The sequence below is a fragment of the Anabas testudineus genome, chromosome 6, assembly GCF_900324465.2.
Source record: "Anabas testudineus chromosome 6, fAnaTes1.2, whole genome shotgun sequence".
Lineage (NCBI taxonomy): Eukaryota > Metazoa > Chordata > Actinopteri > Anabantiformes > Anabantidae > Anabas > Anabas testudineus.
The window spans coordinates 10,339,962-10,364,348 of record NC_046615.1 but is presented as its reverse complement, the minus strand read 5'-3'; the positions used below and the strand labels follow the sequence as shown (position 1 = coordinate 10,364,348).

At 42.3% G+C, this 24,387-nt stretch overlaps 1 protein-coding gene across 1 annotated transcript in view; it reads left to right on the top strand.

Annotated features, from left to right (window-relative positions):
• Positions 1-24,162, top strand: part of itpr2 (inositol 1,4,5-trisphosphate receptor, type 2) — a 45,465-nt gene extending 21,303 nt beyond the window's left edge. Inside the window, exons 38-57 of the mRNA XM_026366675.1 lie at positions 7,515-7,635; positions 7,883-8,070; positions 8,185-8,365; positions 9,045-9,301; positions 9,397-9,597; positions 9,769-9,879; positions 10,183-10,278; positions 10,363-10,482; positions 11,032-11,160; positions 11,263-11,455; positions 11,616-11,741; positions 13,025-13,200; positions 13,306-13,470; positions 13,596-13,773; positions 14,898-14,984; positions 15,910-16,031; positions 16,152-16,317; positions 16,407-16,567; positions 20,948-21,109; positions 22,578-24,162. Of these exons, the coding sequence (XP_026222460.1) occupies positions 7,515-7,635; positions 7,883-8,070; positions 8,185-8,365; positions 9,045-9,301; positions 9,397-9,597; positions 9,769-9,879; positions 10,183-10,278; positions 10,363-10,482; positions 11,032-11,160; positions 11,263-11,455; positions 11,616-11,741; positions 13,025-13,200; positions 13,306-13,470; positions 13,596-13,773; positions 14,898-14,984; positions 15,910-16,031; positions 16,152-16,317; positions 16,407-16,567; positions 20,948-21,109; positions 22,578-22,658 (3,021 nt within the window). The 3' untranslated portion in view covers positions 22,659-24,162. The remainder of the gene's footprint in view (positions 1-7,514; positions 7,636-7,882; positions 8,071-8,184; positions 8,366-9,044; positions 9,302-9,396; positions 9,598-9,768; positions 9,880-10,182; positions 10,279-10,362; positions 10,483-11,031; positions 11,161-11,262; positions 11,456-11,615; positions 11,742-13,024; positions 13,201-13,305; positions 13,471-13,595; positions 13,774-14,897; positions 14,985-15,909; positions 16,032-16,151; positions 16,318-16,406; positions 16,568-20,947; positions 21,110-22,577) is intronic.
• Positions 24,163-24,387: the final 225 nt, after the last annotated feature.

The window sequence follows — 24,387 nt, the reverse complement described above, 5'->3', positions numbered from 1 at the left end:
TTGTCCACATATGAGTAGTTCTGACTGACAGTGCTTTTCTACCAAAGTCTGTTTTTGTTGCACCAGAACGTCATCTCATTAAACTAGAATGTATGTGTGTGCCTTTACCTTCTCTCTCAGTGTAATTACATTAGGAATACCGTCATGACTATCCTCTTCAATATAGTACATGCCAGTCAGTGTCACTTACAGCTGCTTGAGGAGTCAGAGTTTTATTTACCTATTTGTGTTTGCATCTTGTGTTAGTCAGCCAAGCTGTTTTTTTTTTCTAAAGGCAAATGATTCAACAGTTGTGTGGAAGAAGATCAGACGAATTCAAAGTGGAAAAGCAGTCACTTTTTTTAAAAAGCGGCTCAGCGCATTCGAGAAGCCAGACAGTGCTGTAACGATATGTGAAATGTCAGTTTGTGTAGGTGTGCGTGAGTGTGCTCAAGCATGTATTTGTGGCCTCTCTTTGTCATATCCCTGTAGCCCTGAGCGTGGAGCTGCAGCTTCACTGCACGAGAGAGAGAGAGAGAGAGAAAGAGAGGGAGAGAGAGAGAAAACGATTGATGGAAATAATGAGAGAGAGGGAGAGAGACAGACAGACAAAAACCGGAGGAGAGAGAGGCAGAGTGACAGCATAGGCAGCAGAGGTTGGTGGCTCCCCTGGGGTGCAATGAGTGGGTGGAGGAGAGTGAGAGAAAGATAGAGTGATTGAGGGAGGGCGGGAGGGAGGTAAAGGAGGGAGCCATGTGAGGAGCCATGTGAGTGGAAGGGAAAAAAAAAAAGTGGGCAGCGGCTGCAGGGTGAGGGATTGGAGAGAAGCAGAGTCTGCTCAGTCCATGAGGAGACAGGGCAGGGGGTGCGCTTACGTAACAGCCTGCAGTGGCTGAGCCAGCGTCACGTGGACCATCACGTTCTCCCTCCCTCCCTCCCTCCCTCCTCCTCCTCCTTCTCCTTACACTCTTCTGTCCGCTCTTCCTCCTTTGCCCCCTCCATGCTTTGTCTCAGTCTATCACATTCTGTCTGCCCATCCAAATCACGCTCTCTCTTTCTCTTTAATAATTATATTTCGCAGTTACACCCAGGCCCCTGCTCTCTGTTCGCCTGGGTCATGCGCGGAGCACCGGTTGGGCACTGAGGACAAGGTCTGCAGCAGTGCCAACATACAGATGTTTTAGCTCATGCTGCTGCACGTCACATGTTTTGGCTGTCGAATGAGAAATGTTTGTGCTGCCACTTACACTCTTAAAATGTTTTGGGTGAAAGAGTTTGTGAGGAAAAAACAGTTTCTTTATTGTGAGTCTGGATGTAGATATTCTATTAGAGAAAATTTAAAATGCCATGATATGTATATCATTGCATCTCTTTAACATCTCCACACTAAGTCAACTACAAAGTTGATGGACGCTACTGGAAATGGAACACAAATATATAGATTCATTATATTATGTTTTATTAAGGTTTATAAGTAGTTTTTATCCAGCTGGATGCAACAGTGCAAATTGGTTGGGAATTATTTCATATAGGATCATGTACAATTGGTGCTACAGTATTTACAAAAGCCTGTTTCTTCCAGCTTACAGTAACGCACCAACAACAGCAACTTAAGAGGAAAAGTTTTTTGCACCTGTGTTTATATAAATTGTTCTTTCTGTGAACAAACGCATAATTAAGATCTGCCATCATGTGTATGTACATTAAACATGTCTTCTTGCTTACAGAGGCCTGATAAAGCCAGTTATGTAATAGGAACCACTCTCACACTCTCCTTCACTTTCGTGCATCTCTTTCACACTCTTCTGTCTGTCTTTATCTTCCCCTCCCTCTCTTTCTTTCTTGCTTGCCAAGTTTCACACCACCTGCCCATGGCAAAGCAGATTTACAGATTACCACCCTCTCAATGCATCGCACGCATGTAGATGGAAAACCTCGCTCAGACACGCTCCCAGCCACGCAGTGCCACGCTGGCTATCCCTGTGTGAGCTCATCTTGCAGGGGTTTCTCTGTTTGCTCGTCTGCTGATGGGAGCAGTGGAACATGACTTAGGTTCACAGGCAGGGTGGCATGCAGGCACATTTCATGTAGACCTAATGGGGTTTGACCTTTGGCTTGATTGAAGCTGACAGTGGCTCGAGTCAGAAAGTTGGAGTTTAACATAAAATCTCAACCCTGAATGTTTGTCAGAGGTTATGAACTTTTTATCGAACACCAAAAAGGAAGAATGTGCAGAGATGTATTGGTGGTGTACGTTTTACTACCTGGGCTTGTGTCTGCTAGTGTTTTGTTTGGTTTCCAAAGCGACGAAGGATTAGTACATGTTTGTTTGTTTGTTTGTTTGTTTGGTCTGTCTGTGACTGGGCACGGTACGTCTGTGTATCAGTGCCGGCTGGACTTTTTTTTTTTTTTAAATCTGTAAATCGTGGTGCAAAGAGACGTCTTATTAAAAATGCGAAAGGCCACGAGTCCATGGCCTCGTGCATCTGAGGATCACTGTGAATGAGGTTGATTGTCATTGTGAACAGTGTTTCGCCACAGTTCAAAGTGTGCTAATTAAATGTGATTGCATATGAGGGAGGTCACTTGTGCTCAGAGAAGCAAACGAGTGGCAACTCAGGATCTGGACTGATTGTTTCTAGTCTTTAACTTGTTAATGCACACGGCTGGTGGACAAAATGATAGAAATACATTTGAATAAACAATAAACTCATATCATTGGGGTCAATGTTAGATCCTTCGACTCAGACTGACTGATGAACATCTGACCAACCATCCATACAGCCTTGAATGTTTCTCTTATTTTGTGCAATTTGAATACATGCTTAGGTTGCCAGCTAACCTTTCTTCAATATCACAGTGTTGGTAACAAACACAATCAGTGCTTAACAATGTTAGCGAATCACATGTAACACTTCCATAGTCCATCCACCAACTAACATTTGGCTCTTTGCTGAATGCTTGTTTACGCTGCTGGGCTGGTGTTTCCATGAACCAGAATCACCAATTGCTCTCACATGTCGGCTTAATTTGTTTTGCTGATGTGCGTGTTTGTTGGATAAAAGCACTTTATGTACTGTGAAATTGCAGCTTGAAAACATTGTAAATAGGGACACGTGATGTGTACGGGTGTCTCTTACAGGATTTCATCAGAAACACGCACCGTGAAGGACTTTTGGCCCACAAAACAGCAGTAGCTACCTGTAGTAACCGTGGGTCATTGTGGGTCAAATCCTACAGCAGGGGGAGAGAAATGAGGAGGAGCAACAATGTAATAGAAACGATTCTGTCTGCCTAACCCTAACTTAACTGAACGGCTATTGTATCAGCTATTGTAGTTTAGCAGAGCGAACAATTAAAGTGCCAATAATTCACCCTTTAATAAACAGAAAGCATATAGCATGACTTCCAGTGCATGTTTACTTATCCTGCATACAAAGCTGCTGCTGCAGTTTATGCAATCTAGAGTCCATAAGTCAAAGACTCCACTTCATGTTGTGTATTTATTTAAATGTAGTGTCGTGTAGTGTAGTGTCTTTCTTTATGTTGTCAGGATTACAGTTCTGGTGGACAAAACAAGCTTAGTCCAAAAGAAACGAACAAAAAAACTCAAGGTCCTCAATAGTAGTTACACCACTTCCTCTGTCTCTCCATATCTGCCTTTGCTCTCACTTTATTTTCCCATTATGTTATTTTGAATAGCATAATGTGACTATATAGCTTGATTTAGTGTTTTTTATCCTATTCATAAAATAACTTCCCTAGTGAGTAAACCTCGCAAAATCTATTAATGTGGAAATGAATTATATTAAACAAGGCTCCCACTGGTCTACTATTCTCAGACAGGTGAAGTTATCTGGAACGTGAGACATAGCAACAGGACTTGAACAAACAATAAGCTCATATTGTTTGTGTTTTGGTGAGACTGTAAGTTACGGTAATACTTGCGCTTGAGTTGGCGGTGTTGACTGACTGATTGCCATCTGACCAGCATACATGCAAACAGCGTTGTACGTTTTGACCTGAAAAGAAGGAAGTTCAGTTGATGTGTGACTCAAATCCCAGAAAAGACTCCCACGTGAACGTTCACTAAATTCTTAGAGACAACTGAATTCTTTTCTCAGATAATGCAACACGTGCACGTACACTCAACATCATGAGATTCAGTTTCAGTTTGCGTTTTACTCAATATTACTTATCGACGTGATAAATAATAGTCAGATGGTTCAGTATCATGTTGTAATCATTACACAGAACAAGTGTTGTGACTGACGTTTCTGCTGCAACCTACATGTTGCCTCTTGATGGTAAAGTTGTCGTTGCTCAGTCCTCTACATGTACTGTGTCACAGTGTACTTGATCAGTTCACAAAAGCTGCGTGCTTGGAGTCATTTCAGGTTCCTGTTGTGTTAGAAAGTAACACAGAAGAGGAAACTATGACCAACCCCCCACTCGCTCTAAATCTGAACCTTGTTTGGCTAACAGTCTCCTCCTTTGAGGCCTGAGTCTCTGATATAATCAACCTTGTCTGACCTTAGCAGCTCACGGCTCCCCCACCCGTTCGTGACGCTGTCTTTCTCGCTTCACAGCTGGTGCTGCCCTCCACTGCCTGAGAGAGATTTCAGACCACCTAAAGAAGCACAGGGCGGGTTGTGTCTTTGTCTTTTTCTCTATCCATCTCTCTGGAGTTGAAGAGATTTGCAAACAGCAGAGCTGTGAGGGGGCTGGAGGAGGGAGAGAGAGAGAGAGAGAGAGGGGGAGGAGGGAGGGAGGGAGGGAGGGAGAAGAGAGGGTGCGAGGATGCCTGTGGTGGGGATTGGCAGCTCATCCCCAGCTTGGACACTGGAGCCGCAGTGTGGCGTGCCGGTGCACATTTTAAAACACCACGACTGTGTGCTCCTCACTAGGTTTTGTTTGTTTCTCTCCTCCTCCTCCTCCTCCTCCTCACTAGCCCGTATCCCTCCTCTTACTTCTGTCTTACTTACCTCTGTCTCTTTTTTCTTTCTCGTGCCTCTTACATCACTTGACTGGAGTTTTTCTCGTCAATGCAGCAGCAAGCAAATGAGTCAGCCTGGGCTGATTCTCCTCTACAGCCATCCTGCCTCCCTTCACCTCTCCTCTCTCTGTAGACTTAGCCAGCAGACTTTATTGCCCAGAAGGAAGGTGAACAAGCTTGTGCAAGGTGCAAACCCAACATCCTCCTGTCCTGCCCTGTGCTAGAAAAGGGGAAATGTTAAACCAAACATCATTCACCTGCAACCAGTCAAAGAGATGCATTGAGACACGCTGCTTTAAAGAATGTAGTGCTGGGTTGGTAGCTGCACCGAGTGTGTATGTGTGCATTGCTGTGTGGAAATGAGAGGCTGGCTCAATGGATCCTCACCTTCAGTTCAAGAAGTGTTCCTGTGTGTGTATCTGTGTGTGTTTGGTGAAATAGCTCAGCCAGACAGTGCAGGCAGACAAGCATCTCTGCTGACTGCAGATGAGATGGAGTGTTTACTGACACAGGGAGCATCAGCTACACGTGCTCCTCTACATCTCCGCTCTTTGGTGCACTTAGTTTGATGCTTTTCAGCTGGACTGTACCTGGGCCGCTTTCCTGCTGAGGCATGGAGGTTCCTTGTTTGTCTGATCTCCCACTGTCAAAATACTGATGGTGTTTTCTTTTTTTGTTTTTTTTTTAACTGTGCAGTGTTGTTGAAAATGGACCGGCCGTAGTGATCAGCTTCTCTCTCAAATCTCAACGTCTGGCAGTGTTTGCACCTGACATTTTCTGTAAGCACCATCTACAGTAAACAGGCGACTACACAAATTAGTCATATTGAATACCGGTTAGTAGTATGTGTCAGCTCTAACAGAGATGTGACAATCACAATAAGGGAACTTAAGGAGCTAGATAAATACCGCCTGATACACCAGTCGCAAACACTGTAAAATCATGCAATGTAATTCAGGTTAAAAACATGTGACAATAGTATTAAATAATATAATGAATAATTATTTAATCATTCAATTATTTGCTGTAGCCTTTAGAAAGGAGCAGTGATGTCTTCAGATAAGTGGTTTAGTCTAAATCCCAAACTTTTATAATATACAAAGGCATAAGAAGCAGTTGTGCTTGCCAAATGGTTATTTCTTTGAATTTTTAACTAGGTATTGGCAATAACCCTTTAGATGATTAACTACCTGATTAATCAACTATTTTTATTTATTGCAAAGCTCTATTATTTTCTAGTTATTTTCTCTGCCACCTGTCCGCTGGTCCTACGAACAGGTTTCTGTGGAAACAGCAGGTATCTCCGTACAGCCCATTCATCCTTTTGCTCCACCCTTTGTTCAGTCTGTTTATCCATCTATTCATCCATCCTTCCACTCTGCTGATCAATAATGATGACGATGAGATGTCATCAAAACAAGGCCAGTTTTGAGTTGTTGGGTTGTCATAGGAACTGATGCTTACCTTTAGTGTCCATACGTTTCTTCGATCGCCGTCCTTCCTTCCTTCCAGGGCTCCTTGCAGTTGAACAATAAAAAAATAGAAATAAAAAAAAAAAAAAGGCTCCATTCACCTGTCACTCAAACTTTGATTACGCAATCGTGATAAGATGATTTATCTTATTTCTGCTTATCTGCTACAAATGTCACAATAGACACACGGAACAGTTTGTGAGACATAGAAAGAAAATAAATACAGTCACAGTTTAAATACATGTGTAGTTAGAAGCCAACTGGTGTTGTACAACGCAGTCTTTCCAGTCATATACATAAAACATCCTCAAACACAAAAATACCATATTCAGCCTCCTTTTATCACATTGTGTTTTGATTTCTGTCACTGTCCACCTGCTGAATTTCCACAATCACAATTAATTAAGTTGCTCTTAATGAACTCGTCTTGTATGTGTTGCAGTTATTAAGTTATTAAATGATGACATATTTTGACTGGTCCAAAACAGTTTAATTTGATGTAAACGTTAATGTAATGATCTCATTTTTCAGTGTAAAATACTTTCTGAAGGACCATGACTAATCAGAACTGACCTAAATAAAGCAGCTCCACGTGTTTTTCATATCATTTCCTGTCTTGGCTGACAATTGAAAATCTCACAAAAACCCCTCCTAAATGCTCTGTTGCTGCGTTATACATGTAGTTATTTATCTAGCTGTTGGACAACACTGTTATTTTTCATGCTCCTCAATGACAGGCTCCAATTTCTTTGTTGATGCACGTTATTGCTCCCATCAAGGAAGAAAGACATCATGTGATGACAGTGATCATTCACATTAGATGGAAGATGAAATCGGCTCTGCTCTCTTGAGGGATGATTGGGTGGATTTGATGCCATTGAATACACCTCGCCACCAATGCTGTATTGGATGGCACATTTGTTAATGCGCACTTCCTTTTGACATTACCTTTACAGTCATGGGTCACAAACTTTTTCAAAGGTGTTAAAATGTGAATTTCCTCGTTCGGGGCTAGTACTGTTTTTGACTGTGATATGGATTTAACATTATGATTTCTGTCTCCACAGAGAAACGAGTTAAGAAAGATTCTGCTCACACGCTACTTTGGAAATCAAAAGCTCCTTTCCAAGTCGGATCTCGGGAGTGGAAACAGCTCATCTGGCAGCTTTGTCAAGTCGTCATCCGGAGGTACTGAGAACCCCAAATAAACTCAGTAGACGCTGCAGTAACTATTCGCTGCAGAAGAAACAACAGCATCTAACATGACAACACTCAAACGTGCTGTTTGACAGTCACTGCCAGACTTTAAATCCGGTTAAAGCAGTTGCTAAAGCACCACTTAAATATATATATATAGCATTTATATTCAATAAACCATGACGTGTGTTTAGAACTGTTCAGAGCGCAGTTGCGTCAAATGTTGATTTTTCTACAGTAGGTTCACTCACGCTGGACTCTGACAAGCCAAGCAGCAACATAGTGGAGATCCAGTGTCTCTTGGACAATGTTGGAGCTTCAGAGCTGGTGATTGACCTCATTGTCAACACTAAAAATGACCGGGTGTTTGAGGAGAGCATCCTGCTGGGAATCGCCCTTCTCCAGGGTGGAAACACACAGATACAGGTGGCTAACGCAGACATTCAGATCATTTATTTTCTTCCACATTTATCAGTGCAAATAAAGAACAGATTCAACTTTATGGACTTTTTACTCATAACCACTCTGTCTTTGACCCAGAACTCCTTCTACAGCCAACTGTTCAAGCAGAAGAAGTCCGAGACGTTCTTCAAGGTTTTCTATGACCGCATGCGTTTGGCTCAGCAGGAGATCCGATCCACTGTGTCCGTGAACATGTTTGAACTGAGCACCCGGAAAAAGGATGATGACGGTGACGTCAGTAGCACCAGGTCAAAAAAAGGTACAGTCATGTAATGACACATGTTCAGGTAACCTTTCTATACTTACATTACCACCAACACACCAGGGCTTTAAAATTAATCGCTGAGTGTGGCCAGAAATCATTTGTCACCCCTGTTTTCTGAAACATGCTAAAAAGTGCTAAAGTTTATTTAAAGTGAACCCACTGCAGAGTAATGGCAAATGTACCTTAGCATTTAAAAGTAATCCAGTGAGTCACTGAGGTTCCAAACACAGCTAAGCATTTCCACAGAGACAGGCGTGCAGTGGCTCAAATATAAACTTTTTACACTATGTGTGGTCCTGAAGTTCAGCGCGGCCTCGACTTTAAACAATAGTAAATCCAAAGCGATCTTGCTGCTCTGCTGACCTCTGTGCCGACTGTTGTTCCCAGTTCCTGCAGTCACATGTCAGATGCCATGTGACGATCCACATCACAAGCCTATCAAAAGACCATTGTATCAAGATTGGGTGCCTTCATGCTACAGAACCCCACTCGGGTCTCTGAATGTAATCTTTTTAATATGTCTAGAATAGTGCCGGCTGCTATCGACTGTGACCTTCTGCATGTTTATGGCGAACTTGTTCACCTCCGTTCACTTACTGTGCACAGACCATATTAAACAAATATTTAAATATAAAATATTTAAATGTATTTCTCTCTGCATGCTGCGCTGTAGGGAAAGACTCGGGGCTTCATATGAGGGAAGATATGAGAGGGCAGCTGAAGGAGGCCTCTTCGGTGACCTCTAAGGCCTTCTGTGCCTTCAGAAAGGAGGAGCTAGATCCTGACCTTGAGGACATGGGCCAGAACAATGAAGTACTTGGGGCTGAGGATGCTTCAGAAGATATTCAGATGAGCCCCGCCATCACCATCATGAAGCCCATTCTACGTTTCCTGCAGCTGCTATGTGAGAACCACAATTCAGACCTGCAGGTACTGGAACCCTTTTGTGATTGACAGTAAGACCCTTTAAGTCCAACTACGGTTAAATGTAATGCTAATTTTTTGTTTTTCTGCTTTAAATCCAGAATTTTCTTCGAAACCAGAACAATAAGACTAACTACAATCTAGTATGTGAGACTCTGCAGTTTTTGGACTGTATCTGTGGGAGCACCACTGGAGGCCTGGGGCTGCTGGGCCTCTATATAAATGAGAGCAATGTGGATCTGGTTTGCCAAACACTGGAAACGATCACAGAGTATTGCCAAGGACCCTGTCATGAAAACCAGGTAGGAGAAAATGGACTGTATGCAGATCCTGTATGTCACTAAAAGACCCTTTATGTGTGTAAGGACTTGCATTTTACTGTAATATGCATTGCTTGTCAAACACAAACTGATGAATTTAGTTTTTATCAAGTGTGCTTTGACTCTACTGTAACCACACTCTTATTTCTCCAGACCTGTATAGCCAAGCATGAGTCAAATGGCATTGACATCATTATAGCACTGATTGTCAACTCCATCAACCCCCTGGGGAAGAATAGGCTGGACCTGGTGCTGGAGCTCAAGGTGAGTCACAAGTGTCTCAGTGAGCCCCGAGAGGCCGCTCGCTATGATGCACAGCCGTTAGCAGCCATTACTCTATTGTAGCAGTTCACATGATGCCTTATAGTAATCATTACCTGTAATACTTGGAACAAGGTAAATGGTGATAGATTTACAGATGCCACAGTGTTTAAAAGAGCAACAGTGCAAAAATAAATCTTAAAATTTTAACATTCAGATTGATTGATTCTAATGTATTTGTCTAATCTGTATAGTTTGTGGCTGAATCAAGTGTTAAAAGCTAAATTGTGGAGCTGTGTGTTGTAGAATAATGCCTCCAAGCTTCTGTTGGCTATCATGGAGAGCCGCCAGGACAGTGAGAATGCAGAGAAGATACTCTGCAAGATGAGGCCCACTGAACTGGTAGGTAGTCTGCGTAAGCACGTGTACACACTGGTTTTCAGGTGAATACAGGAGCGGTGACTTTTCATGACTTTTGTTCTTCAGGTGGATGTAATGAAAGAAGCCTACGCACAGGGTCTGGACGGCGAGGAGGATGAGGACGGTGTTGGAGACCAGATCAAGCCCAGAGATGTTGGACACAACATTTACATCCTAGCCCACCAGGTAACAACATAGACTCTGGTTGTTCTAGTCAGTGCATTACTGCATGTCTGTCTGACCTTCTGCTGACCTCGGGGCCATTTACCGCAGCAGCTTTGTTTGTTTACATATCTGCTCCTATTGGAGCATGCCCTCTGCGTTAAATGATGGAACACTGCTCTTCTGTGAACAAACGCCACTCTGCCAGTGTGCTAAAATTAGTTTTCAGCATGTGACCCTGAATGTGAGGTAAGGAAGGCTGCAGGTGTTCACTGAGGCAGATACCAGTCATAGTCATTGTCTGCTAAACTTGCGCCTGTGTGTTTCAGTCTTTCGCTACTGTTTATGTCAGTAAGTCGAGGGGGTTTCACTTCTGCTTCTTAAAAGCCAAGTGTCAGACAGAGTATTTTTGTCCAGCCAACCAGACTAGTTTCATCATGACAAAGAAAATTTCTTTTCACTGCAACTGATGTTTGTTTTTTTTTATTTGGACCCCAGAAAATGAAAGTGCACAGCCTGACACAGAAACAAATCCACAGTTCCTATGTAAATGACATTGTTTTTTGATCCTAGCTGGCCCGACACAATAAAATTTTGCAGCAGAGCCTGAGACCAGGGTCAGGGCTCGGTTCAGGCATGGACCCCGACAGTGAAAAGGATGATGCCCTTCATTACTATGCCAATCACACAGCTCAGATAGAGGTAAACGCCATAATCACTTCCCCCATTTATTCCTTCAGTCTCCAAAACCTTTACAGTCTTTGAGTACAGCCATAAGGATTCACCCAATACGCATTTTTCCAGATCGTGCGTCATGATCGCACCATGGAGCAGATAGTGTTCCCCGTCCCTAACATCTGTAAGTACCTCACCGAAGAGTCCAAGGTGCGCGTGTTCACTACCACAGAGCGGGACGACCAGGGCAGCAAGGTTAACGACTTCTTCCAGCAGTTTGACGACCTCTACAATGAGATGACATGGCAAAAGAAGATTCGCAGTAAGTCTTCCACTTCTTGACTCCCGTGTCTAGAAAATAGCAAAGCTTCAGGATGGTAAATTATTATTATAACGAATGTCTGGTCATTGTTATTTCCATAATAAATTTAACTGTTTTGTCGTCCAGTACTTACTGTAAGCTTCCTGTTCTGTTTGCGCAGAAAACAAGGCTCTGTTCTGGTTTTCACGCCACATTTCTCTTTGGGGGAGCATCTCCTTCTATCTGGCCTGTCTGCTCAACATTAGTGTGGCTGTATTCTACCCATTTGGAGATGACGGAGATGAGGGTGAGTATTTCTGGATGTGTACTGTGCTACCAAAAGTCTATAGGATGTGTTGGCTTGAGATTTGCTAGTCATTCATGGGCAGGTGTGAAGATGGATCAAGCCTGTCCTGGTTCTGTGGCAAGGCTGGAGAAGTCTTCTTATGGGCCATACTATGGATAGATGCCGGTGCTGTGATGTCTGATAAACTTAACAAATGAAAATGTATATATGTGCTTTGCATTAACTATTAATATTCAAACCAGGAAATGCCACTGCACCAAACATCCAATCTGCATTTTGTATTTAAATGTTTCCAGTGATTGAAGAGATCAGTAAAAGGTTTTCAGTACTAGACCTTTTTCACAGGCGACATGTCACAATAGCAAAAGCGCTGGATGTGTTAACAATATCGACAATTAACGATGGGTAACTTCCATTCAGCGGCTACACTTTTAGGGCCCTGTTATTGTTTGTGCCGCCTCACCGTGACTCTGTCATAACTTGCTGCACTGACTAAATTAAAATCATTGTTCATGTTATTAGTAACACCTGTGGTTTTTCTGCTGTAACCAGACTTTATTTCATGGTGTGGTTGCTTTTAAAAATGGCTGTCCTATGTCGCCTGAGGCTGTATTTGCTGTGCATAAAGTTCGTACACAGCCCTGATCCAGCCACATAGGTGTCATGAGTCTTCACTAGTTTGCACACAGCTAGATGTCCACAAAGGACATGGTGGGACAACCTTAGTCATCTTTATTGACAGCAGTAACCTCGCGTAAAACCCTACATAGCTCCTACAAACGTCTCCCTTAGGTCTGATCCGTCAGTTTTACTGAAAACATTTGTGTGGGAGTTCACCCTTCCTTCCCTATTATGTGGCATTTAAAGTATCTGCAGCGCCGTGAGGTTGTCTTCGGGTTTTGTTTAATGAATCACATATCCTGTGATATGTGACACCTTTCGCTTGATTGTGTGTCATCAGATGATACTGTCTCACTGATATGCATGAAACATAGGTGTGCTTCCTTTTGCTGAAAACCTCGTGTATCAGTAAATCATCAGAGCACTGCAGTTTCCTGAAGAGTCGTGAGCTTCACTTTGGCGGTTTGCAGTGCGAGCTGGTGGAGAACGTCTGTCTTGACTGATGGAGTTGGCGGCCCCTATGGAACACTGTTTGACATTTTAAAGTGGTGCCTCTGACTGTGTTGTGCTAAGTTAAGCTCATAGCTCAGTGAATAATTCATGGCACGGCGTTTCACACTGATGTGTGGTACTGCTGATTGATGCTTTTCTCTTCTGTCCAGGCACCTTGTCCTCCTACTGGAATATCTTACTGTGGGTGGCTTTGGGGGTCTTCACCTTACTGCTTCCTCTCTTACCCAAGCCGTGGGGCATCCTGTTCTTCCTGGTCTCCCTTATTCTACGTGCCATCTACACGATGGGCCTCGGTCCTGCTTTGTTGTTGCTAGGTACTATAAATGTAAGTAAAGGAATATTTGAACCAGTACATTGTTGTTTCTGTTACTCTTTTTTGTTTTTTACATTAAATCTGTTTTATCCATTGCCGTGTTTTCTTGTCTTTCAGTTGTTCAACAAGCTGGTCTTTCTCGTAAGCTTTGTGGGGAACCAGGGAACGTTCATCCGAGGCTACAAAGCAGTTGTTATGGACATGCTCTTTATCTACCATTTGAGCTATGCCATCATCTGTGTCCTCGGTCTCTTCGTGCATGAGTTTTTCTACAGCTTTTTGGTAAGAAATCTCCGTTGCATTTCTTCATACTGGTTGATCAGCAAAGCTCATCAGAGACAAACAACACGTTATTTGGAATAAATTAGTCTCCTGACGACTCTTTTGATGTTGTTTTCTCTTCACAGCTGTTCGACCTGGTGATCCGAGAGGAGACGCTGCTCAACGTGATAAAGAGCGTAACGAGGAATGGCCGCTCTATTATTCTGACGGCTGTTCTGGCCATCTTCCTCGTCTACTTCTTCTCTATCATTGGCTTTCTGTTCCTCAAGGATGACTTCCGCATGGAGGTGGACCGACTTCCAGGTCTGCATGTCTTAAACTGTTTGTTGGACCAGTTCTGCCGTGCTGATTTTAATGAGTTTGATTCCTCTCTCTGCAAAATAACTCTATATTTCTGCAAAAATCGAACAGTTTGACAGTCACTTCTGCTCCATCAGGCCCATAATCAAAAACATTATGTGGCTCAGAATTAATCTGTTTGTTTAACTCGGCTTCAGTGTGATAGTTGTTCCAACATTTGGAATCATATGAATTATAATTATCTTAAACTTTAACTTTTTTTTTTTCTAAACAACAATTAAATAAATGTTTGCACATATACAGTCTACGTAAAAATGTAGTGCAAATGATGTACAGTATCCTGTATATACATACTCAGACACATGTTTTGAAAAATCTGTGGAGAGCGTGGGTGCGTTAATGAGCTCTGGCACAGTGCTCCGACGGTCAGGGAGACAACCTGCTAGCACATGTGCACCTGTTGCATAACCTGGTGGCCGCGCCATCCTGTGTTTTGCTGAATAGAGCGCAGCAGACACAGCAGAGCAGTGGTGGGTTATGTAACCAGCTGGGCTCACTCCTGTCTGTCTGCTAGCTGAGGGCTGAGCCACAACTAGAGCTCTGTGACAGCTGAAAAAGCACCTTGTCCACAGTGCCGCTGCCTCGGAGCTGTGACTCCTGCATCCCACCTCGGCTCTCCTGTCCCCTCCGCTCATCTTTTTCTTCTACCTCTGCTACTTGTCTCTCCACTTTGCCCTTCTGTCCTTCTGTCCGTCTGGTGAAAAGGCCTTTTTGTTGGTGACACCCCACTTTAGTGGACAGGTCTCCTTCTGCCTGTTATCTTGAGCTGATCGCACTCAAGTACGGCTCCTCTGCTGCACAAGGATTTAGCAGTGTGCACATCATTTGTTCAGCTTTTTTTTTTCAGCAGCACTTCATTGCCCACCCAGCAGCTGCTGATTCAGTTTATATAATGTCCTACTGTATCTTTCCTGCTGATTTTATTGCTGCTGATGAGAATTAGTGGGAAATAGTGGATTTTATTCAAGAGCACAGTCTTCTTCTTCAGTTTGTACATTTTTTATCATCAATCAAACTCAAACATTTTCATGCCCTTTTAATTTTGTTATTTTTACATTTTTTTGTAGGAAAAAGGGATTTATTGAGTAACCATGAAGTTGACAACTCGTGTATGAAAGATACCTGCCCTGTTTCAGCACACAAATTGGTTCCCGGTAAGTTTAAATTATCACTTTAAATCAGTATTTTATTTAATTTCAAAAGCCATCTAATCTATATTAGCCACTGTTGATTGGGCAAGTTCTGAGATTTTGTGGTTTTAAGAGTGTAGGTGTGTATGCGACCTTTCTATCAGTAGTCAGTGCCTGAAAGGTTACTCACACACACACACACACACACACACACACACACAAACAGAATGAGTAGCAAGCACACAAAGAAACTTGATGAGGCAGAGGAGGTGACTCACACTCCTATTTGTTCTCCTGCGTCTCCATGGATCACCTGCACTATAGGGGCACACACGTGCTCTCATCCACATCCCTCACCTCCTCTTTCTGACTCAGGAGTAATACCATGTCTGTCATTTCCTATATACAGTATATGTTTGTGTCATATTTCTTTTTGTTGTAGCACTCAAAGGAGGGGGAGGAGGTAAAAAAAAAAAAAAAGCCATTCGACCTTTGCTCACATTATTGTCAACTATTCACTTGAGAAGATGTTTTATTATCAGGCAGTTATAAAAGTCATGTTGGTGATAAGTTTTAATTAGGTCAGACTGGGTTTGAGTAACGAGTTGTTTTACAAAACATGGACTTGAGCTTGCATGCATTTTTTCCCACACGTTCAATACCATTGATTTATGACAATAAAATACAGCAAGATGCTGTGAGTTATTTATAAATCTAATAGCTTAGACATCAAATGAGAATGAACTACTAAGAAGAGGTTAAGATGTGTCAATTTGCTGTTACTCTACACTGTAAATGTGCTGCCACAACTGCCTATTCAATCACATCACTGTTCTTATTTATTTTTATTTTTCTAACAAATGAAATAGTTTTTTTTTTTCACTATTATTTTATTGTCTTTCACTTGCTGCTCACATGGTTTTCTGTCTTTATGTGTGTCTTGTTGTAGATGAAGATGATCAGACAGAACGGGTGTGCGACACTCTGCTCATGTGTATAATCACAGTGTTGAACCAGGGACTACGTAATGGGGGAGGTGTGGGAGATATTCTCAGGAGACCCTCTAAAGAGGTAAGGAAACTAATTAAGAACTGAATTTTTGTTCACTTATTACAGTTTGTGATGCTTTTTAAATCTGTTTGTATTAGCTTGAACTCTGCATCAATTAACTAATATTTTTGGACCATCCAGGAACCTCTGTTCGCCGCCAGGGTGGTTTACGACCTTCTGTTCTTCTTTGTCGTTATTATCATCGTACTCAACCTCATATTTGGTGTTATCATTGACACCTTTGCTGACTTGAGAAGTGAGAAACAAAGGAAGGAAGAAATCCTGAAAACCACCTGTTTCATCTGTGGTGTGTACGGCTGTTATGTATGCAAACTATGAAGTGACAGGTCGGTACATTTGAAAGTATTGATATTAAACACATTTAATATGTTGCAGGTCTGGAAAGGGACAAATTTGACAACAAGACGGTGTCTTTTGAGGAGCACATAAAGTCTGAACACAACATGTGGCACTACCTTTACTTCCTGGTTCTGGTGAGGGTGAAGGATCCGACCGAGTACACCGGCCCTGAGAGCTATGTAGCTCAGATGATTGCGGTCAGTACACCCTTACAAACAGCATTAACTGTGCAAACTAGTCAAATGCTTTTATTTAGTATCCAGCAACACAATCGAGACTGCACTGTTGTTAAGATGCACTGTCTGAAGGATCGTGTTTATTATTCCAAGAACATATGGACAAACAGACACATTAATTTCACATCCTGATACATATTTTGCTGGCGAGCTGCTTTGATCAGCATACAGATGCCTTAGTGTTGGCATTTTAAAGTTATGCAGCCTTCCTCAGTTAGCAGACATAGACAGTGTGCTAGAGAAGCGTGAGCCTCTACAGCAGACGAGCAATCGAAAAATGAGACTGAGCCTCTAGGCCTGTGCCAAGCATCCCAATTTATTCTCCTTCCCCCTCACTGCTGGAGAGAGACGGGTCTCTGTGCTCAGGTAGTCTTCACTGTGCTCAGTTCCTAACCTGCTGGGACACATTGTGGTTAAATAGTAATTAAACCCAGTCCAGCTCCATTATCATCAATGCACCAACTTGCTGCAGTGACACACAGACAAGAAGTTGAAGGATGTAAGGGCAACTAAAGGTGTTGCCGTTAGGTTAATGGATTCAAATGAAGCCTCGCAGCACAATGGCACATTTTGTGATTAACATTCGGTCGTGATGGGCATAAGAATGGTTGCATTATAATGAACAATTTGCATAACAAACAGGTGACAGACATTGAATTAATATGCATCAGTAGGTCTTCTACTAGGTCGATTCTCTGATGCCAGGCCAAAGTATCAGTGTGTGATGAGGTAATGATGAGTCAGGAATTTACCCTCTACTTTTTTCGGCCAATGACAAAAAAAAAGTACAGGATGCCTTTGAAATCCAAAAATGATCTGTTTGTGCCGTTTGCAAAACGTGACGAATTATGATTAGATCGAAAAATGGCAAAAAAAAGTAACACAGAAAGTTCCTCAGAGTGACTGCAAACAGTAGGTTAATCTCTGCAGCAGCCCCCTCCATACGTACCATCCACATCACAGCGGGTTAGGGTCTGACTTGATGTTCAGGTAGGATTATTGTAAGTGTCAGCATGCAGTTTGGGGCTCTACCTGTTAAGCTCTCAACTGTGCCCAGCAGAAACCTGAGGACCTCGAGCACACATGTACACGCAGACCCTGACTGTCATAATGAGATGCATGTGGTTGGGTAGAACAGAGTGATGTGGTGCCACGCTAAAGAGTGGGATCATCTTACACCGGGTGTCTGTTGTTGCTGTGTTGTACTGTGGATGTGAATCAGCGCACGGGTGTTTGTGTGTAAAATTATGACGGCAACTACAGGCCTAGCAGGTACTGCAGCAGCCACAGCGCTGTTACATAACCCATCTCAAGTGGCCTGCTAATAGCTCAGCCCTGCCTGGCACGTGCTCTCCTGTCCCTTTCTCTCTCTCTCTCTCTCTCTCAGACACACACACACACACACACACACACACACACACACACACACACACTTGTACTGTACAAGCACACAGTCACCATCACATCATGAACTCCTCATTCACTTTACAACACGCATGTGACATGTTCTCAGTAACAAAAGCCGCAACACAAGTGTCAGAATAGGAAAAGAGCCTCCAGCTGAGATGGAGAGTGAGGGCAGAGGTCAGTTTTAGTTTTATGAGATGTGTTATGACTGTAACTAACTGAAAAAAAAAAAAAAGCTGTGGTAGGTGATACTATCTGCAGAACTATGTGGTACACTCTGCTCTCGACACTCTGTGTGTGCTATGTCACCGTATCACTTGACACTCCTCTGTGCCTTTGTGGTTGTTGGTAACAAGAGTTGTGCGGCTATGTCAACAATTGAAACTCTGCCAGTTTTAAGTTTAAATTCCAGACCAAAGTACAGTGCTACGAATAAGGTAAATAATGCAGAGCTCCACTAATGTTTGTGCTATTAATTAAATGTAATACTTTTCTTATTATGTTGACAATAACACAGGCGTTGAATGCTTTCATAAAAAAAAAAAGCAAAGATAATTCTAGTTTTAAATATTAAATTGGGACAGTTTCAGTGTATTGGTAGAGCAAACACAATATAGCAACCACAATGAGAACACAAACTCTTCAGCTGTACTAGAATTTGACTATGGTGTCTGACATTGGTGACATCTGAGGTTGTTCCCACGGCCTCTTCAAAATACCAACCTGATTTTTCTGGTATGTGTTGTTGCTCTCTGCACAGCTGCACAGTATGTACATGTGCACGGTGAACCACACCGGCGCTCTGAGGACGGCAGCAGCGAGGAGCAAATGAACGTCTGTAAAATCATTCTTGCTGAGGTGCTTAAATGGATCAGTGAAGCAACGCTAAAGCCTGACTCATTCAGACAGTGCAGCGCGACGCACGCTGGACTGGTGTATAGTATAATGAAGAGCAGTAGTGAGGGATTCTGTGCCATGACGGTTTAACTTTATCTCATTAATCTCGAGATGATGCTTCAATTGACATGAGTGATTATACATTCAAACTAAATAGTGCGTTTACCCTAAATATTGACTCTTAGGTCTCTTTATTGGATCTTTGATGGTACTAAATCCATCATTTATGCATGACTTTATTAAACAAGCATCACATAGTCCTCAGTTTCAGTGAGGTTGAAGCTTTGTCTTTGAGCCTACAGAGGTTTCGCTGTATTTTCGAAAGCTGTGAGAAAAGAAGCTATTCTTTATTTTATTTCACTGGCCACTTCAAGCCGGAGGCCCAGATTAGTCGAGGTCTTTCGGGCAAGCTCTTACAGAATAGACTCGATTCATACTGTGGGTGTCAGCAGTCATAATTGGTCTAACTGCTTCCCCTGTGGTCTCCGACGAAGAGTGTATTCTAGTCAAAAGGGAGAAATCTGCGAAGATGTTGAAAACAACCAAAGTACAGTAGAAACTTTCAAATTAAATCAAAGTCAAATTTGCACAAATAAGGCAAAAAGCCTGATGCGTCATTATGAACGTGATCTTTCAATATAAATGCAAGAACCCTTAATAGAAAGTCTGTTTTTCTAAAGTCCGTAACCTTTTGTACACCAAAAACTACCAAGTAAGAGTAATGAGTACTTGTAACACGTTCTTCTTCCACTCGTCACCCTCCTGCCTCTATGTGCTGTACTGTATGGTGTCATTTATTAAATACGGCATGCATTTTATAGTCAAAATCAGAATGTGTTACAAATTTAAAACCACTTCCTACATTTGGACTGACTTCACTTTAAGTCAATGCTGGTTATTATATAATAATTTGAATTTTTGAAACAACAGAAGCACTTTTTATTTTTTGTTTGCGTGGCCCTGTTTGTAATTTTTCACAGGATAAAACCCATAAAATGTCACTCACTCACTCTGCAAAGTGGGATAAACTCATTCACTGAAGGAACCATAACTAATAGTCCACACTCTGCACATTCCTCTGCATCATCAGACTGCGCTCACCTCATGTCCTCAGCATCTCACACTGATCGGTTTTTCTATCCCTCCAGTCTATTCTTATATAAGAGTAGGTGGGAGAATACCTCACTCCTCCTACTGGACTTAATGTGGTGCCAGTCAAATCCCACTCTTAACACCTTTTAGGTAATTTTCCTGAGAAGACTTGGCAGCGGACTATTACATAAGATCATCTGATGGCAGTCTGTCTCTATGACACCTATCTCGCTTTCAGAGACGCCCGAGAACATACGTGTTGTAAAACACACCCTCTTGCTCACAGTCTGCTATGTACATATCCGTGCAGATGCACACCGACTGTACACACACCCACACATGCAAACACAGATGCACTTACGTCCATTACATAATGATATAGCTTGGATTTGCTTACTGTTTGCTTGTGGCATTACTGCAAATGGTTCGCTCTGTCCACTGCACAGTTGGACAAATGGATAATAAGGGTAGCATCTCCATTTTTGCATGTGAGCATGCCCATACAAACGCACATAAATAACACTATACTCCCAGTTATATTCTTGATAGACGACAGTGACTCATCGCCACATCAATAGTGTGTTTATGGAGTGGGTGAGAATTGAAATGCCAGTTACTGTTCACTTAGTGTATAATTGCTATCAGCAGTATCCAAGAGACAGCATTGCTGCTTAAAAAATTTTACACTATCAAGCGTGAAACGAAGAGCAGTCTCCAGTCTGATGGAATGATTAATATTAAACCTCCACGCCTGTCTCCAGTTACCAATACTTCTCTGTTCACGTGCCTCCTGCAGTCTGTCTTCAGCTACCTGCATGTCTACGCAAATCCACCTTGTTCTGGTCTGCGCCAACATCCTCTCTCTGACCTATTAAACTAACTTTATTTTAAAAATTGTATTATTTTCACCTCTCTCTCAACCAATATCTCCCTCTCTCCTCCCAGGAAAAGAACTTGGAGTGGTTCCCTCGAATGAGAGCCATGTCTCTGGTGAGCAGTGAGGGAGACAATGAGCAGAATGAGATGCGCTCTTTGCAGGAGAAACTGGACAACACTGTCACTCTTGTGGCTCAGCTTTCAGGCCAGCTGGCTGAGCTCAAGGAACAGGTAGAGTGCCACTTCATTTTTCATGTTGTGATGGAAAAAGCTAAATGCTGAAAAGGAAAATACACTCTTTTTCAAAGTGATGTGTTATTTTAATATGTTGTTTGGCTGCACACTGGTCAGTTGACTGCAGAGTATGGCTTTTGAACTTTAGACCTAAAACACACTAAAGCAAAAAGGTCAGTTGTCTCATTTTTCTATTCATCTCTGTTCAGCAACGTAAACAGATTCAATTAGACACTTGATGCTCCTGAACACATCACAACAGGTGACTAGTAGGTGACGACTATTGAATCCACATCCAGCCTCTGGCTGTTTGGATGACTAGCTCTGCTGCTGCAGTGTGACTGATCACTCTCATCACCTGCCTCCCCTGCATGTGATTCCAGTCACAGGCCTGTCCTTGTTCCTCTTGTGCCGAATGTGTGAAAACAACTCCTACTGGGGAGGATCACGCTACAATAAACAAAACAACAACCTCTGTTGACCTCAGCAAGTCTGTACCTCGCCCTGCTAGGAGAGATTCCTTGTGTAACCGAGTTTATGTGCTGTGGATGTGCCCTTGAGCAAGGCACTGATGCCCTATCTCTGAATCTGCTAAACATTTATTTCCATAATGTAGTTGTATATTCTTTACTTACTAATACAGAGTTATAGGTTTAGTCAGGATTTTACCATCACTTTATGATAAAACAAAGATATAAGGATGATAAAAGTTTAGCACATGCTGCAAAAAGGAAGTGTGTTTATTGAAAATGAGATGAGGCCCAACCACAGTTCTGCAGGCGGGAGAGGAGGCCTGCAGGTCTCACACCAGCTCTGAACTCAGACTGTCTCCACCCCCATTACAACCTCTGCTGACCTCAGCACTTTACACTATCACAGCTGAGATTGTGTGTACGTGTATTTGTCTTTGTGTGTGTGTGTGTGTATGCTATGGTTCTACACACACTGCAGTTGCACTAAATACTCATTTTTCTCTTCTGCATTTTTATGGTTTAAAGAACCAGTGGCCTTCATCAACACTGAAAGCTCTGCAAATGTGATTGTTCTGAGAAACAAGCTGCTTCTGATTCATGAAATTTCCCCCCACACTTATACATCTGACATGCAGGTCACACTTCTGCACAAAACACACCCACACGGCACACGAGTGTTTATATGAAGTTTCCAAGGGACATTTCCTTTTCCAGTCCTAACAGTATTAGCTGCCATGTTTGAAAATAATTCCTCTTCTTGTTCTAATCTGTATGTTTTCTAATGCACATAAGCTAATTCACATTAATGTACATAAGCAATGGGCCAGTGATTGTTAAACGGACAAATAACCCTGCAATACAATAATAATTTACCAAAATCTCATAACCATAATAAAGAGTGCAAACCTGATTTCTATATCATGTGTATACTACATATAAAATTCAAAGCAACTCCAGGTTGATTTTTTTTTTTCTTCTCTCTTCCTCCACAGATGACAGAACAGAGGAAGAACAAACAGAGGCTCGGATTTCTTGGTCCTCCTCAGCCCAACCACCAAATCTCATCTCACTGAGGGCTTAAGATTCAAACAGGAGACAGCAACAGGCTTCTAGAGGGAAGGATTGGAGTAGAAACCAGAGAGAAATGTCAACTCATCAAATCCAGCCTTAAGAACAATACAGTACACATGCTCAGAAGTGCATCTACAATTACTGATATCAGATTGTAAGAGGCCAGCAATATCTGTACATAGTGTCCGTTATGTGACACGAACACTGCCTTCCTGGATACAAACCACACTTTACGCGCGCACTCAGCCACTAGGAGCACACTCGAAAGGTCGTCTGTCGTACACAGAGGAATGGAACTTGTCTCTGACTGACTGGTCACGGCACACATCTGCCAGTGTAGTTAGTGTGGTAGACAGAGACTGAGGGGAAATGTTAAGGCAAGGTTAATGGTTAAGTGCTGTCAAGTCTGTGGACGGCCATGTCTCAGCCTTCGGTCCTCAACTGTCTCAGTGTGAAGCCCCGGCCGAACAGAGGTCAGCGATTGGCTTCGAACAGTCAAACTGGGGCTTTGTTGCATCTCCAGCTGGCTTCCAGGGGAAGAGTGTGTGAACTAACATCAGATATTCTCCCCTCTATGACTAATGCTGCCTTACTCATTAACTTTTGTAAACAGTAAATCACAATTGCTGAAAGTGCACTTTTTTTAAAGATAAGGGTGTAAAGTTAAGTGTGTAACTGGAATCAATGATTATTTTTAAATGCTTTGTGCAGTGTTTAAAAATGCACTCCCTGCATGATAGTTGACTTTTTACAGATTTCTACAGAGTATATAAGTCATAGAAATGTGAATAAAAATAATAATTATCTGTGCCAAACTTACTTGAATTTTCTAATTAAGTCTTAAAACCTATAAATAGGGCACATCACCTGTGCATGCACTTGATGCTAACTGTCCACGTGACACTTTCTGTTAAAACAAAAGGGATGCGAAAAAATATGTTTTGTGTTCAGATGAAATAAATTTGTTACAAGACTCACTGGTCTGCTTTGAGCCAGCAGCGTTCAAGTAGAGTTTGCCTCAGTGAAGACTGGCCCACATTCACCCTGAACCAATCCACCCGCACATTCAGTGTTTACTCACATTTGACTTGTCCATGAAAGAAGCACGGGGACACAGGAGAAGACCGGTCTTGATTCAGATAGGCTCTTATTTCATATTCAGCTCAGGCAGTTGAGGTGCTCATATAATATTAATAGCAAAGTTATCTCATTCATTGTGCATTCTGTCACTGCGCTGCTTTTGTTTAGCTCGTCTTGACATTTAATTGCAGCTAATTAACATCTTCTACCGTGTGCAGAGACTAGACTTACACCTTTGTTCTCACGTCAGTCCACTTCATGAACTGTTGTCCATGTTTAATGACTTAAAAATAGAATTCAGTTATTGAGATACCGAAATAAGAGATCAGTCCTGTTCTCTAGATCTGTGATTCCTAACAAGGCAAACTTGGAATTAATCAGTATAATAAATGTTTGAATGTGTAATAAATAACGCTCAGTTTAAAATATGTCAGATGGACTCATTTGAAACATGACGGGTGGTGTCAGTGAGAGAGTACTTTTGTTCATGTGACAGGTCTGTGGGGGGAACGTCAAAAAAGTTGGGAGCTACTGATGTAGAAAAATTGACTAAGACGCACATTAATTTACCACCAGTAAAGTGCCTTCTATTCAAAGCCTGCGTTTATACTTTGCTGTTCAACATATTTATTCATAAAGAAATGAAATTTC